Source organism: Carassius carassius, chromosome 15 (genome assembly GCF_963082965.1).
Source record: "Carassius carassius chromosome 15, fCarCar2.1, whole genome shotgun sequence".
Taxonomy (NCBI): Eukaryota; Metazoa; Chordata; class Actinopteri; order Cypriniformes; family Cyprinidae; genus Carassius; species Carassius carassius.
Window position 1 is genome coordinate 1,631,060 of NC_081769.1, and position 18,177 is coordinate 1,649,236.

At 41.0% G+C, this 18,177-nt stretch overlaps 1 protein-coding gene across 1 annotated transcript in view; it reads left to right on the forward strand.

Moving 5' to 3' along the window:
- The window catches only part of LOC132157979 (A disintegrin and metalloproteinase with thrombospondin motifs 16), a 130,928-nt gene that overhangs the window by 59,730 nt on the left and 53,021 nt on the right, over positions 1 to 18,177 (forward strand). The window contains exons 12-15 of the mRNA XM_059567222.1: positions 7,789 to 7,937; positions 12,469 to 12,641; positions 14,007 to 14,137; positions 16,654 to 16,777. Coding sequence (XP_059423205.1) covers positions 7,789 to 7,937; positions 12,469 to 12,641; positions 14,007 to 14,137; positions 16,654 to 16,777 — 577 coding nt within the window. The remainder of the gene's footprint in view (positions 1 to 7,788; positions 7,938 to 12,468; positions 12,642 to 14,006; positions 14,138 to 16,653; positions 16,778 to 18,177) is intronic.

Below are 18,177 nucleotides of genomic sequence, written 5' to 3' on the forward strand. Positions count from 1 at the left end.
GCAGACGGAACAGCAGCATCGGGCTCCTGAGAGGGGATCATAGGAGGTTGAAAACCAATGGAGCACTGGAATGGAGACATACCTGTGGCCACCACTGTCAAGGAGTTATGGGGATATTCAATCCAGGATAACTGTTGGCTCCAGGAACTCGGATTATGGGACGTCAGGCAGCGGAGAGCTTGTTCCAGAACCTGGTTTGCCCGCTCGGACTGCCCATTGGTCTGAGGGTGAAAACCTGACGACAGACTCGTAGAGGCCCCGATCTGTCGACAGAACTCCTTCCAGAACCGGGAGACAAACTGTGGCCCCCTATCAGAAACCACGTCCACCGGAAGGCCATGAATCCGGAAGATGTGGTCAACCACCACTTGAGCTGTCTCCTTAGCTGAAGGCAGTTTGGGAAAGGGGATGAAATGGGCTGCTTTAGAAAAGTGATCAACCACCGTCAATACTACGGTGTTACCCCTCGATGATGGAAGACCAGTGACAAAGTCAAGGGCTATGTGTGACCAGGGGCGGGAGGGGATGGGTAATGGGTGTAGCAGACCAACAGGAGGCTGATTAGAAGTCTTGTTCTGGGCGCAAATTGAGCAGGCAAACACAAACTGCCTGACGTCCTGGGCCATGGATGGCCACCAAAATCGCTGGCGGATGGCAGCCAGAGATCTCCGAACCCCAGGATGACAGACTAACTTGGATGAATGCCCCCACCGGAGGACTTCAGGGCGCAGCACAGCTGGCACGAAGAGCCTACCCTCCGAGCACCCCCTTGGTACCTCTCTCTCTCGTATGGCTTCCAGCACTCTCCTCTCCACGTCCCAGGAGAGGGACCCCACCACAATATCTTTAGGGATAATGGTTTCAGTAGTTCTCTTAGTATCCCTGTAAAGACGGGAGAGGGCATCAGGTTTTACATTTTTGGAGCCTGGGCGATACGAGAGAGAGAAGTTGAACCAGCCAAAGAAGAGTGCCCATCGAGCCTGGCGTGAACTCACCCTCTTGGCCGAACGGACGTATTCCAAATTCTTATGGTCCGTCCAAACCAAGAAGGGCTGCACTGACCCCTCCAACCAGTGACGCCACTCACCCAAGGCCAGTCTGACCGCCAACAGCTCCCGGTTCCCTATGTCATAATTCCGTTCTGCTGGGCTCAGGCAGTGAGAGTAGTAGGCACAGGGATGTACCTTCCCATCTCTGGGGGATCTCTGAGAAAGGACCGCACCTACTCCAATCTCAGAAGCATCCACCTCCACAATAAACTGACGTTCAGGGTCTGGAAACGAAAGAACAGGAGCAGAAATGAATCGGGACTTTAGGTCATTAAAGGCCTCCTGAGCCTTCAAATTCCACCTAAACGGTACCTTAGTGGAGGTAAGAGCTGTCAAGGGTGCAGCAACCTGACTAAAGTTTCTGATGAAGCGCCTGTAGAAGTTGGCAAATCCCAGAAACCGCTGCAGTGCCTTGCGTGAGTCTGGAGGTGGCCACTCGGCCTACGGCCCTTACCTTAGCAGGATCTGCTTTGATTCCCTCCGCCGAAATGATATAGCCCAGGAAGGGAACTGACTTGGAGTGGAAAACGCACTTCTCCGCTTTAACATATAGCTGGTTCTCCAGCAGCCGTTGTAGCACCTGGCGCACGTGTTGGGTGTGTACCTGAAGTGAAGGAGAAAAAATAAGAATGTCATCAAGGTACACAAAGACAAACTTGTTAACCATGTCTCGCAACACGTCATTAACCAGGACCTGGAAGACAGCTGGGGCATTTGTCAGGCCAAAGGGTAGCACCCGGTACTCATAATGTCCCGAAGGAGTGATGAATGCTGTCTTCCACTCATCCCCCTCTCGAATCCGAACCAGGTGATAAGCATTACGGAGGTCCAACTTACTGAAGAACTTGGCTCCCTATAAGAGTTCAAAGGCAGACGACATTAAGGGCAGGGGGTACCTATTCTTAATGGTAATGTCATTCAAACCTCTGTAATCAATACAAGGGCGCAAGGAGCCATCCTTCTTCTTAACAAAGAAAAATCCTGCGCCAGCAGGAGACGAGGAGGGACAGATGAGACCGGCATCAAGGGACTCAGGAATATATTTGTCCATAGCCTCTCTTTCTGGACCAGACAGGGAATATAACCGACCCCTGGGCGGAGAAGTGCCTGGGAGGAGGTTGATGGCACAATCATAAGGCCGGTGAGGAGGCAGGGACACAGCCCGGGACTTGCTGAAGACCTGCCGCCGATTGCAGTACTCCTCCGGCACCCCGGAAAGATCAGCATCATCCACCTGCACAACAGGAAACACAGTACCAGGAAAAGAGGCAGAACCCAAACAAGACTCAAGACAAGACTGCTTCCAAGACAAAACTGAGTTTCTGGCCCAATCCACATGAGGGCCGTAGTGCACCAACCACGGGTGTCCCAGAACCACGGGAGCACTCAGGGAGTCAAGAAGGTACAGCTCGGTTATCTCATGGTGATTGCCAGAAACGATAAGACTTACAGGAGGGGTGAGGTGAGTGATGGTGGTGATAGGGGAATCATCAAGAGACCGAACAGAGATAGGAGTAGAGAGGGGAATGGCAGGAATTCCCCATTGCCTGGCCAGTGCCGATTCCATGAAACTGCCACCAGCCCCAGAATCCACCAGGGCCAAACAGGAGTGAGTAGAACTTCCGAACTGGACACCCACGGGAAGTAGCGTGCGGGAAGAGTGGGGGAAATTAAGAGGAGATGTGCCCACCAGAATCCCCCTTGTTACTGATGGGCCCTGGCTTTTAGCGGGCATTTTCCGACGAAGTGTCCGGCCCTCCCACAGTAGAGACATAAGCCCCGGGTGAGTCTCTCTTGCTTCTGCTGGTGGGTGAGACGCAGACGTCCCACCTGCATAGGTTCAGGGTCAGCAGGAGATGGCAGAGGCAGAACCGGGGTGGATTCGCTGGTCATTTCTCCCACCCGCCAAGAAGTGCGAGCAGACACTTGTTGGTGACGAAGGCGAAGGCGGCTCTCAACACGGAGAGCCAAGTCGACCAGCTCATCAAAGCTGCGTGGAAGCTCTTGGGTGGCAATCTTGTCTTGGATCTCCTCGTCAAGACCAGCATGGAATACAGCTCTGCAAGCCCCCTCATTCCAGTCACAGGCCGCTGCTAAGGTCTTGAATTCAATGGCAAACTCAGTCACTGAATGGCCTCCTTGCCGTAGCCGTGCCAGCTGGGCTGCTGCCTCATCACCCCGAGCAGAACGATCAAATAATTTGACCATCTCCTGTCGAAAGGACTCAAAAGAAGCGCAAAAGGAAGCCCGGGCCTCCCATACTGAAGTTCCCCAGTCACGGGCCCTGAGGGTCAAAACATAAGCCACCTTAGTCTCTTCCTGGGCATACCGGCGGGGCTGGAGGGCGAAGACTAGGGAGCAGTGAGACAGGAAGGCTCTGCAGGAGTTAGGGTTCCCATCATAGGGAGGTGGGTTGTTGGCATGAGGCTCATGGTCATGACGGGTAGAGGAAAGACTAGTGGGGTCCTCCGATCTGGCAGATGTCTGTCTGCGAAGTTCCTGGAGCTGGGCAGTCACCTCCGACAACTTGGCATTAAGGAACTCAACCTCCCGGGACGTGGATGTTAGCTGGGAGGCATGCTGGCCCAAGAGAATGCCCTGCTGGGTGACAGCTGATCTGAGGGGATCTGCACCTGCTGAGTCCATGGTGGTCAGATCTTTCTGTCAAGGCGAGACTGGGACTCAGTTGCAGGTGCTTAGTGTTAGCAAAAAGGTCAGTTTATTGGATTGGCTTTTAATTTCAAAGGACAAAAAATAAAAATAAAAAGTTAACAAACAAAAACTATCCAGGAACAGGGCAGTCTGGAGCCTCCTGGAGGAATTCCACTAGGAAATCCACTGATGCAATGCCCAGATAAGCTGACAGGGAGGCGGGGGCGCTGTTGAGGCGGAGAACTGGTGGCGCGTTGCGGCACGGCGAAGAAGAGGAGTGACGGCGATCGGTGATCGCTAGCACGGAAGGCTGGAGAGTAGCGCTGCCTGAAAGCAGGAGGAAGAGGGAAAAAACAAACTAGAGGATGAAAACAAAACGGGCACGATCTCTGTGCAGGCTAAACAGGAGATGTGGACAAAGCTGAGACATGGACGAGAACACGAAGATCTGACAACAGACAGCACACATGAGGAGACTAAATAGAGAAGGAGTGATTGTCATGATGCAGAGCAGGTGATGGTGACCAATAACAAGATAATAATGAAACAAGAGGGCGGAGACGGGCACCACGGTGACACAGAAGCACATGGTAAGTGTAAACAACCACACACACTATAGGAAAACAGACAGATCAGCCCGGGGACGTGACAGTTAGTGTATTTAAAGTGACACACTTAAATGATTGTTTCACAATTTTAAAAAGTGCACTTTGTAATGATGTCAAATTAAAGGTTTCATTTAAAGGATATTTAAAATCAATGTTTTAATACTTTTTGTTGTTGTACTTTAAAGAAGTTAACTTATTTTGACGTGTTGAGCAACATACTAAAGCACATGTAAAGCACTTATAATTATATTTTTTAAATTACAATTTTAATTGTAGTGTGTAATTTGATATTACATTTAAAGTTAATATATTTTAAATGTACTAAATTGCAACTTCATCATTATAAAGGTGTAATTACAAATGGATTTAAATGCATGACATATAAGTTTAAATAAAAATGACATTGAAGTCTATTTAACTTTATCGTGAATGCCTGTCACATTCAGCAGTACTTTAACCATATTTCAAAGACAATAGAAGTAATTATGAAATTACTTTGATTTACATGTAGACTATTAATTGCATGCAACTGAATCTCTGAAAATATTACATTCCGTTTGCACTTATGTTTGATATTTTAAAGGTTTTTTTTTTTTTCATAAACACTCTTTTTATAGCATGTTAAAGTGTAGTCCTTTTATACAAGAAAATGAGTGAAAATGAACATGAATGCAGTTCCAAGACCTGTTGGCGACGTTTCTAGACCTCATTTAGGGTCTGTCTGTCATCTCAGATCCCTCAATCTGTAACTCATCTAAACACTAAAATCAGATTTTAAGTGTGTGGTGTGGATCTGGTTTTAAACTGGATGTTTTTGCTGTTTGAACAACTAAAGGAGGTGCTAGATACACCAACAATTTTGAAAGAATTTGCACTGCTGGTCTGAATCTTGTCAGACAGACAGATCAGTGTTGTTTTTGATACAGTATTTGCTCTCCTCCCTCTCCTGTCATGCCATAGAATACCTTTCCACTGATCCTGGCCTTTCACAGCAGATTGAGTTTAATGAGCTCATGCTAACCTCCTGGGTATGTTACTGAAGTGGGTTTGGGGCATGAGAGCCAATCAGGGAGGAACAGCTCTCTGCTGATAAGGAGGCCAGCGCTGGTGGTCTGGATGTCTTTCACACTTGTTCCTCGAGAGGCGGCTCTGGAGGTGTATGGTTTGTGATATATTAGACAAAAAAGTTTCACCCGAGTGAGAACCAGTGATGCTACGCAGCGCTAATGATGACTCATCTAAGTTTAAGAAAATATGAGCTCTGTGACATGAGCCAGAGACTCGGATTCAGTTACACACTGGGTGTGAAGACCACTAGACTGCACAGTATCTTTCTACAGCTTGTGAGTGGTTAGATGTTGAGTGTTAGAGTGTTTCCTGTGGCTCTTATGTTAATTAATTGATGTGAGCTTAATACTCCAACTGAAATCAGTCGACTCTAAGCAAATTTCAACTACATGCCAACTAACTCTCATTAGTGTGCTCAAGAATGGTTGAATCTAGTATGGAGGAATAAGATGATGTTGCAAAGACACTTATAGTCAGTTTATCTGTTGGTTGACCATCAAAATAAAGTGTTAGCATATATTTACAGTAAAAGAGATACTAATACTCTAATGACCGCTAGTTGACATGTAGTTGCAGAGTTACTTATCAACAGCTGTCTAAAGGATTATCAAAATAATCAAACTAATATTACTATAAAAATAGTTCGAAGCAAATGTGTCATATTTCACATTAATCTGATTTTATGGCTGTTTGAGAGATAATTTTTTAAATTATTATTATTATTACTACTACTTATAAATGGTCTTTGACCGCTTTAAGTAGCATCAGAAAAATGGCAAGATATGAGACTTATAATGCATTATAACTATGAGAAGTTTAATTCATTGTAAAAGTGGATGCAACATGTTCATTGTGTTATAAAGTATCACACTCTTAAAAGCTATAACCACAAATAAGTAAATATAATATATTAAAACTGTTCTTATTCATGAGATGATGAATATTATATATGAACATATTATAAGGTTTTTTATAATGTATTATGCATTCATTATAATGCCTTAAGAATACCCTTATAATGTATTATAAATACAGGCTTCATAGAAAGTGTTACCGAAATTTCAGTCTACAAATGCATAAAAATAAAAAAATAAAAATCCATATGCTGTGTTTGTTTGTAGGGCTGTACAATTTGGCAAGAAATTTTGTGATTGGATATCAATAAAAAGATTATTTAATAAAACAATAATTGTAAAATTCCACTGTAAAATAGAAAGATTTTCAATAATAAGAATAAGCGTAATTAAAATTAGTAGTAGTAGTATATTTTGCATTCCAACTGTAAAATAACAGCAAACCATTGAACTTTTATTTTGATGGAAAAAAACACTGTTGATAAGAGTTTCTCATTTCATTGGGAGATAGTTGGTGCATGTCGCATTTCCAAATGCCTCAAACACTAGCTTGTTCTATTCTTTTCCTGTTCTATCGGTTTTATTTTTATTTATATAGTATTAATAATAATAATCAAAACTTTCTACATATACTGCTTTAAACTAACTGAGACTTGTTATATCACTTGTATATCATTGCTCATTTCTTGATTTTGATTGCTTCCAGTGTCCTCATTTGTAAGTCGATTTGGATAAATGTGCCTGTTAAATGGCTTAATGTAAATGTAATGTTAAGCATGTTAAAGTGACTCAAACTCAAAGCAGATGCAGTTGGATTTCATGTGAAGCAGCATTTACTGTGAACCGAGATTATCCGAAATGCTGAAAACAGTGAGCTCTCACGTATCAACGATCAGTGCTGCGCTTCACTTTACTTCTTTTCACGTAAGACCAATGGGAACTAATAGTCAATTATCAGCTAATGACTTAATTCCTGTCATGTGACTCAAACGGGCATTAAATATAGTGAATGCATGCGATATGAACATTTTTTGTAATACTTTTGTGTTTGTTTGGTCATTTTGAAGATTTACATTCATTATACAGTAAGGAAAAGATCAGAAATTATGTTCTTTAAGAAATTACATTTTGTTATGTTCATACAGGTTAAGAGAATGATGATAGAATTGTTATTTAGGGGAAGTCGTGGCCTAATGGTTAGAGAGTCGGACTCCCAATCGAAAGGTTGTGAGTTCGAGTCCCGGGCCGGCAGGAATTGTGGGTGGGGGGAGTGCATGTACAGTTCTCTCTCCACCTTCAATACCACGACTTAGGTGCCCTTGAGCAAGGCATCGAACCCCCAACTGCTCCCCGGGCGCCGCAGCATAAATGGCTGCCCACTGCTCCGGGTGTGTGCTCACAGTGTGTGTGTGTGTGTGTGTGTTCACTGCTCTGTGTGTGTGCATTTCGGATGGGTTAAATGCAGAGCACAAATTCTGAGTATGGGTCACCATACTTGGCTGAATGTCACGTCACTTTTCTTTCATTTTTGGGTCTACTTTCTGTGTGTTTTTGCAGTGGTGTCGTCGGGGTCAGTGTGTAAAGCAGGGTGATGAAGGTCCTAAGCCAGTTCATGGTCAGTGGTCACCCTGGTCTGGCTGGTCTAGCTGCTCGAGAAGCTGTGAGAGTGGAGTGACCTACAGAGAGAGACACTGCAGCAGCCCCAGGTACATATAGGCAATAAAAATAAAATGAGAGCATCCTCTTCACAACAAATTTAAGTTGTTGACGTGAAAATCATGCATAACAGAATTTTAAACAAAACATTGCAATCATTCCTTGCAAAAAAGTAAAAAATGTATTTTCTCCATATCCAAGAAAGGCTTAGATCATATATTAATCGTTTTTGGATACAGAGCAAATGAAATGTTGAAAATTGTTATCTCTTGGAAGAATTTATTTTACAATCATGTAACATTTGAAATGGAAAACGTGTGCAGATTAATTTTTCTTCAATGAATTATTTCATGTTTTATCTTATTGCAGTGAATCACTACTATTCAAAAGTTTGGAATCAGAAAGATTTGTTTTAAATGTTTAATTTACACTTTCATTCATCAGGGGCACATTAAATTGATCAAAAGTGACAGCACAGATGTTTATAAAATTACAAACATTTTCTATTTCTAATAAATGATGTTCTTTTGAAATTTCTATTCATCTGTGAATCCTAAAAAATAAAATGCATCACAGTTTGCACAAAAATATTGTGCAGCACAACTGTTTTCAACAGCTCCTACGAATGAAGCAAGCACTGGCAGGGATTCTGGAAGTATGGCACATCATCTCGTTCCTTTGAGGAACCATGGTCACATACGTAACCAGGAGACGTTCCTGTTCAGGAACTCGAGCTTCGTCGAAGCACTTTGGGAATGAGAATGCCCAAGCCATCAGAATTTCAAAATCCCTGCCTGGCTCACATATCTAGACCATAAAATTTGACAAAGGCACTGGGTGTGGACCAACCCGCAGCGTCGCAGATGTCCTTCATGGACACACCTGCTAGAAAGGCCTTGGAGGCCACCATACTTTTGGTCGAGTGAGCCTTGACTGCTATAGGCGTGAGGAGATCAAAGGACTTGTAAGCAATGGATATGGCATCCACTATCCTCCAGCTAAGGGTCTGTTTAGTTGGTGGAAGACTTCTCTTAGGGGGACCATAGCAAACAAGCAATTGGTCCGCCCTCCTCCACAGGGCAGCTCTGTATCCAATGAAGGACAGAAGGCCTGGAGTACGACAGGCCATGGTGCATATGAGGGGACTTTAGGGATATACCCCACTCGAGGGTATAGAAATACTTTGGCTAGGCTGGACATAAAGTCAAGATAGGAAGGTGCCACTGAGAGGGCCTGGAAATACCCAACTCTCTTTAGAGAAGGAAGGTAGTCTTGATAGTGTCCTTTATGTCAGATAGGGTCAACCACAAATGCCTCTCCGATGCCACCATGGCTGCCATGGACCGCCAAATAGCATGAGCGGTCTCCTTGGTGGTGCGAGAGCGAGATCAGCAGTTCTTCTTAACTCTGTGATGTTGTCAGAGTTAAGCTCCTCACCCTCGTTTAGCTTAGGGATGCACCGGTCGACCGGCCATAAATCGGAACCGGACGGTTTTTGCTTCAAATACGCGATCGGCAATCGGCCGGTTTTTGGTCTTTTTTCGGCCGATTTTTCCGGAAGTGCGCCCGCGTGCACAGACTACATTGTAATCATTCGCTATCATGTAATTTGTGTGGAATGATTTCGAAATCTGTGCGAAGGACACACGCAGCCGATCAGCACTGGAAGTGCAGAGCAACACGTCTGAGGCACAGATAGAAGGAAGTGGACTGCACAAAATAAGAGTCCCTTTGTTGGATGAGAAATGAAACGGACTAAACCGTGACACAGCTGAATTTTTTTTTTTTTTTTTTTTTTTGTAAAGTAGAACTTGCATACATGTTTGAAAAGCCAGAGGTAAACATCAGTTCTGTATAGGATGATTATTTTATTTTACCTTAAAATTATATAGACTGAATTTGATTTTAAAATCACCTGCTGTAGCACACTGAAAAAGTGTTTCATTCATCAAATTAAAATTTAGGGTAATGATTCACATCTATATTTTTTAACTTGAGACAATAGTTATTTATTTTTCATTGGCTCAAGTAAAAAAATATAGATGTGAATTATTACCTTTTTTTTAATTGGATGAATGAAAAACTTTGCATCTTTGTTTTATTCGCACCAACATTATTTGATTTTAACATTTTGGAATAATATTTATATAGCATACTTTTATTTATTCTCACTGCTAAAGACCTTATGTTTTAAATTTAAAACCAAATTTAAAAACTAAAATACTGAATGCTGAATAAGAAACATCGTGTTGAATGTGTGTTGATTTGATTGTAGAACTATGCAGTTATTGCCTTTAATTTCACCTTCTTACAGTTAATCTTTTAATTTAAGGCCAGTTCTAGTTTCAACCCAATTCAAAAACAAAAGCTAAATGCTGATGTTTTTACCATCTATGTTTGTATTGAATGTAGGCTACTTACTGTGCAGTTACTGCCGTTAATTTCAGATGGTTACGGTTATTGTTTTCAATAGCCAAAAGCCAGTTTGGCCTATTGAATACCAAATAAACATCTTGTTTATGCACACTTTCCTTTCTTGTTTGTTGCTTAAAGATTTAAGAAAAACATCGGAAATCGGTATCAGAATCGGCCAGTTTGCTTGTAAAAAAATCGGTATCGTAATCAGCCATGAAAAATTATGATCGTGCCCTAGTTTAGCTCCTTAAGCAGGTCTGCCTGGTAAGCCTGTAAGTCAAGTCACCTTTATTTATATAGTGCTTTTAACAACACAGATTGAATGAGAAAATTGAATTGAAAAAAAAAGTCAATAATGTCAATAAATCAAAAAGGCAGCTCGTCATTGAATTCAGTGATGTCATCATCCAGCTCAATTCAGTTTAAATAGTATCTGTGCAATCAAGTCAACGATATCGCTGGAAATTAAGTGTAACACAGACATTGGGTGCAGACATGCACCGGCCTGACCTGCCTGTAAGCTGCCGCATACCCTTTGCCCACCAGCGCTGACGTTGTACGCAGCAGCTTGGAGGACAGTGCTGGAGCCTTTAAGGACGATGCCGCGCCTGGGGACAGATAGCTAATTAGCGTCTGTTCAACCCGGTGCATCGCCCTGTAGCCACGCTCACTCAACCCCGCCACATTCCCATAATAATCAGACACAGGGATTAAGAGACGGGCTGAGAAATGCCTGGCCCATGACCTCGACACCTCAGTGTGGAGGTTGGGGAAAAACCGCAGAAAGTGTTCATCCAGCTTTGCTTCGCTGCGGCTCGGCCTGTTTCTCGGCAGGACAATCAATATTCAAGTTGGCCACAGTGCGAGTAACCACCTTCAGTAGCTCCTCATTCTGTGGCAGTTGAGGGGGAATCGACAATCTCCACGTCAACCCCCTCAGAGGAATACAGGCAGAGCATCAAGCCCTCACCCCGGGAGGAAGTAGCCGCAGCACGGGCTTCGGAACCCAGAGATAAAGCAGATCTGGTGGGTTAGGAAAGAGACTGGGACCTGCCCATATCCATTCCCTCCATCAGATCCAACTGGGAACCCCACGAATGCAGCCACCACTCCGCCTCGGCGGAATTGAGACCAGCACAGCGAGGAAGGCTTCCTCCTCGAAGAGATCCTTCCGGGAGCAAAGTGTACGCAACGGAAGAAGCTCGCAATGCAGGCTCGAGAGACTGCTCCCAAACAAGCCAAGCACAGCCTGTGTGTCTATAACACGGCTTGGTCTCACTCTCCAAATGCTTAGATTTTTATTGAGCTTTGGACATAGTGGAGCTTATTAGATTGTTTCTTTAGACAGACAACACTAAAGACTCACATACACAGAGTTTCGGACTGACACATACAAAGTGCTTAGCTAAATGACAGAAAGCTGATGCAGACTCCATCGCACATTCTTTAAGCTTCCTGGTCGATGATGTCACCCGCCCGTGACGTCTTGCCCTTCCATTGGACTGATTACACATGTGATTCAGAACGTGGTCACGCAGAGGGCGTTCCCAAAGCACTTGGTTTGAAACCAAGAATCACTGTAAATTCCAGTCTGCTAAAGCAATCCCATTTATCTCAAGGCAAGCACAAAACTCTTCAGAAGTACTGGTTTTGAATTTTCCTCTTTGCTCATGGAAACACACATTTTCAGCCAATCGCCTGAGCCTTATGCCATGAAACTCTCTATAGAAAAAGGAAAGCTAACGGAAATGGAGACATTGGGATATGTGTGATCCTGTGAAATACTGTAGTTTTTCTATACTTGATTTTTCATTTCCCACAAGCAGGAATGTAATAAAAACTGCTGCATGGAAAATTGCTGGCAATGTAAGAGAGTTTGATTCATGCTCTGATAATCATTCATCTTGTTCATCATAAGATGCTTTATGCATTGCTGCACTTTATATACAAACACTTTCCTCTGCAGAAATTCCATTTTAAGTGTCAAGAAAATGGATTCCTTGTTAAAATAGAATGACATCTTAATTTCACTGGCAATGCATCTCATTACTACAACAAACATTACAGCCACTTGGCAACCATGAGTGATTGAATGAAGTTGCTGTTGCTGTAAATTAGGATGTGTCTTGTGATCAGTTTCTTTTCCCTTCTTTTCTTTTTTCTCAGGCCCATGTATGGCGGCAGGTTTTGTGAGGGCTTGTCTCGCTCTTATAAAATGTGTAACACTGCTGACTGTCCTCAAAACGCTGTGGACTTCAGAGCTACCCAGTGCACCGAGTTCAACAGCAAACCCTTCCGCGGATGGTACTACAATTGGAAACCCTACACACATGTGGACGGTTGGTATAAACATGAATTTCTACCAGTTGATGGGATGTTTCAAAAGAAATGAGCCGGTGAATTTGACAAAAATCTGGGTAAAAACATTTATTGTATTGTTTATAAAGTTAGACTGAAGTGAAGTATGTTCATCCTTCACATAATATTCACCCCCTTGAATTTTTCACATTTTGTTTCTGTTACTCATCCAAATTGTAATACATGGTAAATGTGTCTTCCTTCCACCACATAATAAATTCAACACATTTATGCACCATTTATTTATTTATTTTTTACATGTTTCACCGTTCCACACAATGTCATTAGTTTCTATGCAGTCCTTTAGATATGATTACAGTCATGCATCTTCACGCAGGTATGACTGGAATCTCTATTCTTCAGCACAAAGTGTCTTGATGCCTTATGAATTAAATGGATAAAGTTGGATCAGGTTCTATCACAAATCTGATGTATTGCATATTATTTCATAGTTTTTACTATGTGCATTGGGTCATTGGATCTTCAAACTTAAAGCAGATCGTTGGATGACGGAGTAAGTTCTCATGAAGTGTGTTTCTGTATTTGGCTTCATCCATGTTGGCATTAATGGAAACAAGCCTTTTAGCTCCTCCTTAAAAACAATCCCAATGCATGATTCTGCCATTTCTTCCATTCTTGGTTACTTTCCCAATTAGGAAATGTTGCTGAATCCATATTCTTATTGCTTCTGGAACCACATTTCATATCAACAATTCTGATGTTAGAATCTTGGGTTGAGATTATCATTGTGAAATGCAAATACACTTTAGCATACTCATCAAAAAAAAAGAAGAAGAAAAAAACAGCACTTAAGTTGTAGAAAGGAGATGGGGCTTCTTCAACAGTCTTGTTGGCCAGTTTTCTTGGATTGTAAAGCGAGTTAATGAAGAGATTGAGCTGGGACAGAGTTTGTAGGGCTTCGAGGAAGATCCAGAGCTTTGACAGTCTTTGTATAACCATTTCAAGCTGTTTTCCTCCTTGCACTTTGATCTCAAAGTTCCTTGGGTTTCATTAGTTGTGAGACCCACTGAGTCAGTGAAATTTGGTGTGCTTCCAGACAATTGAACACAGATGGATTTTAAAGCAACACAGTTGTACCTGGTTAACATATTTTGCGTGATTTTATGTTCCTAGTGTGATTGAATAGTTTACACAAGTTAGGCTATTCAAACCAATCATATAAGATATATATCTTATGTAAATATGCCTTAATTTAGGAATGCCACAAAGCAGAAATCAATGGGAGTGAATACTTTTGAATTTACTTTCCACAGGTTATAGTATGTGTGTTTTTAGGGAACTATGCCTGATATTCATTGTGTATATGTATGTGTGTGTTGTTCAAGATCTGGACGTATGTAAGCTCTACTGCTTCGCTGAAGGTTATGACTTCTTCTTCGCCCTCTCCAGTAAAGTAAAGGATGGGACACTCTGCACACAGGACAGCTCCAATGTCTGCATTGATGGCATCTGTGAGGTAATGTACAATATTCACAATATTTTAGATACCAGTGTTGGTGAAAATTACTTTTAAATGTAATGCCTTACAAAATTATGTCGCTCTCTAAAAATTTAACTAATTGCATTATATAATTACTCTTTATGCAAAGCAGCCTAATGCGTTATGTTTTTTATGTCTTTTGCATTACTCTTTCTCCTCTGACCTGGGTTTAACATAAAAATGTTATATTTTTGGCTAATGTAAAAGCCCTTTCACACCAAAAGTGAAATGAATAAGGCTGAGAAAAAAGTAATACAAAAAGCTCAAACAAACTGTGACGAGTGGGGTGGGGCCGAGAGCCGTGGGAACCGGAGCGAGGCTGGTGGAGTGATTGGAGATGAGCGACACCTGCTCGACCCACCGGTTTTGAGTCCCACAAAGGAGATGGAAGGATATAAAACAGGAGTGACGACAGTGAAGGACGAGAGAGGACCAGGCCTGGGTTTTAGTTGTGTGTGTCATTCGTCCGTGAGGGGCTGACGTGCTGTTTTGTTTTTATTTTGTAATTAAAGTTTGATTTGATTGTCTGCCGGTTCCCGCCTCCTTCTTCCTGATGATTATAAAGTTTGTACATTGTTACACAAACCTTTCAGCTTTGCTGCCATTCTGGATTGCATGAAGAAAAGGGCAAAAGAAAAAAAAGAAGAAAGAAAGAAACACAAATGTTAAGTTTATCTAAAGTCCTTTTTACAACATTAAAGAATCTAGTTATTAAAATGGGATTAAATGCATAAAAAAATGTTTGTGTTAACGTTTAATTTGTGCAGGTTTGCATACTATTGTGGGTTTGCATTTTAATGCTTTTATCAATTTTGAGGAATACTGAATCTTTTTTTAGTTTTTTTTTGTTCAGGTGAGACATTTAGTCTAGATAGAACTACAGAGACATCATCTTCACAAAGCACACATGACTGCACTGTCTCCCAATTTCTCGCAACATGGAGACAAGAGAGCTGTCAGTCAATATATGGGAAACAAAGCTACGCAGATATTTACACGTAAATTAAAAAGTAATGTGTTACTTGTTACCTGAAAAAACTAATCTGAGTCTGTGACTCTGGAACACTTGTAGATACTGTCAGGCTTCAGTCTAGTTACTCTAAAATAACTAATTAATGTGGTGTAAGTTACTTTCAGCTGAAAATGTCTTGAATGCAAAAAATTCTTTACTTATGTGTGTTGTATTCTCTGTCCAGTGGTTTGTTGAGTTGTAATTGCGCTTAGCAAGCAAGCGCAAAGTTGGGGGTTCGATTCCCCGGGAACACATGATAGGTAAAAACTGATAGCCTGAATGCACTGTAAGTCGCTTTGGATAAAAGCGTCTGCTAAATGCATAAATTTAATTTTTAATTTAATTTAAAATTTAATAATGTTTTTTTTTCCTCTGGTAATGGACTACTGATAAAATGTGTGTTATCATCAAAACCAGAGATTTTCAAGAGGATTCATCTGTAGTGAATTCTCCCAGTGATTGGTTTTATGTTTTCTTCTGCTGTGGAAATCCCTCTTGACAGGCAAAACGATCAAATGCATTTCATCTCAGTTTGGTTCAGAGAACTAAAATGAAAAAATAAAATAACCTTTCAGAACACACATCAGTTTCATATTGCATATTGGATGTTTGCAGTGAAAGAGCCAACTACTATTTAGTTCCATTAAATTTGACTTCAGCTGCTGCATTTCACTGACAACATCTCAAATCTGCTGTTAAATTAAAAGAGAAATTATGTTAGCATGCAGTAGTGACAAATTGCAATGGACCAGAACAATTGTAGTTCAGTGGATTGAGTTTAAATAAGCAGTAATGATGAATCATTGGAATCATTTGTCATTTCATGTTTTAGATTATGCTTGAGTCGATGACATAAGTAGTTTGCACTGAAAACATTACACAAAGAACATTTTTACACACTGAACATGGACATGCTATTTAGCTGAGAGCATTTGATCTGTGTGTATTTGGACATGCATGTTGAAATTATTACCTTCTTGTGTTTCTTTCTCTAAGATCATCTTTGAAGTTTGGAGCATCTTGTACCTCTTTATTAACACAACGTGTTTACACGTGAGCTTGTCTAACAGTGGTGTGTGGTGGTCTTCTGAAACAAGGAGTCTAAATCCCCTGTCTGGCTTTGGGTTTTTAGTCCTTGGTAAACTCTGAATGTTTAATGATGGTGGGCAGTCACAAAAACAGCTCAGATCATTACTTTAAGTTCGGTTTGATTTGGACATTACAGAAAATGCTGATATCTGAGCGGGTGAGCTGCTTTCTTTATAATTAACCCATTAATTTCCACCATTTTGACTGATTAATGCCAATTTGCAGACATGGGCATTATCACACTGTCAACATCACAGCACCATGGAGGCACTTCCTCATCTTTCATAGCTTTTTGTCTAATTTTTCAGAACTTTTGTAACTGGAATGTTGATTATGAACACTTTATTGCTGCTTCTGTGCTTGCTAAAAGCTCCTGATTTGTGTTTTTCAGAGAGTGGGCTGTGACCGGGTACTCGGATCCAATAGCGTGCAGGATCTGTGTGGCATCTGCAAGGGCGACAACTCCACCTGCAAGATCTACAAAGGGCAGTACACCAAACAACATTACCTGAGCCGTATGTTTCTGTCTTTTTTCTATGAACACATGAACACTATTCTAATTAGAGCTGGGGAAAATAACATGTTAATTTCTGCAATTATGTTTGCTGTTTTATTGTATTTTTGTTAAATTCTAAAAAATAAAAAATAAATGACACAACAAACCATTTTATATATTTGTACTGGTTTGAATTGTACTGTAATGCTCAATGGCTATAATGTCATGGCAATATATATATTTTCCATTACTTTATACATCAAATTAATTAAATCAATTTCAGCTTCATTTTGTAATTTATTCGAGATTTGACACTTTTTATTTAGAGTTGGCTTAATATAATTTAAGTTGAAATAACTTGTAGAGTTAATTTCATTATAATTAAAAATGTATAGCAGCAACTGAACCTTTATGTGTTTAATCTTGTTTTATATACAGTAGGCTACAGACCAAAAGTTTGGACACACCTTCTCATTCAAAGAGTTTTCTTTATTTTCATGACTATGATAATTGTAGAGTCACACTGAAGGCATCGAGGGCTATTTGACCAAGAAGGAGAGTGATGGGGTGCTGCGCCAGATGACCTGGCCTCCACAGTCACCGGACCTGAACCCAATCGAGATGGTTTAGGGGTGAGCTGGACCACAGACAGAAGGCAAAAGGGCCAACAAGTGCTAAGCATCTCTCGGGGAACTCCTTCAAGACTGTTGGAAGACCATTTCAGGTGACTACCTCTTGAAGCTCATCAAGAGAAAGCCAAGAGTGTGCAAAGCAGTAATCAAAGCAAAAGGTGGCTACTTTGAAGAACCTACAATATGACACATTTTCAGTTGTTTCACACTTTTTTGTTATGTATATAATTCCATATATAATTCCACATGTGTTAATTCATAGTTTTGATGCCTTCAGTGTGACTCTACAATTTTCATAGTCATGGAAATAAAGAAAACTCTTTGAATGAGAAGGTGTGTCCAAACTTTTGGTCTGTACTGTATATATATATATATATATATATATATATATATATATAAAGAATACTAATTTTACTCATTTAATAATAAAAAAAACAAATATTTATATCCATATATCCAAACAAATATTTAGAATACTCATTATTTACTTAATTTAAATACTGTTGTTTGGTGGTTTCCAAATTCAATGTGAAAATATATTTATAAAAATAAACTGAAAATAAAATGTAAAATAGTGTACATTTTAATGTTGTTATTTTGTGATTTAATTATTTAATTCTGTCTGATAAAAATCTCTCACGTTTACGTTTACATTTAATAATTTAGCAGATGCTTTTATCCAAAGCGACTTACAAAGTAGAAGCAATCATAGCAAAGAGAGCAACAATATATGATGATTTATTAACAAGGTTCGGGGCGATAATCAATCAGTCTAGCCCAGCTGGTG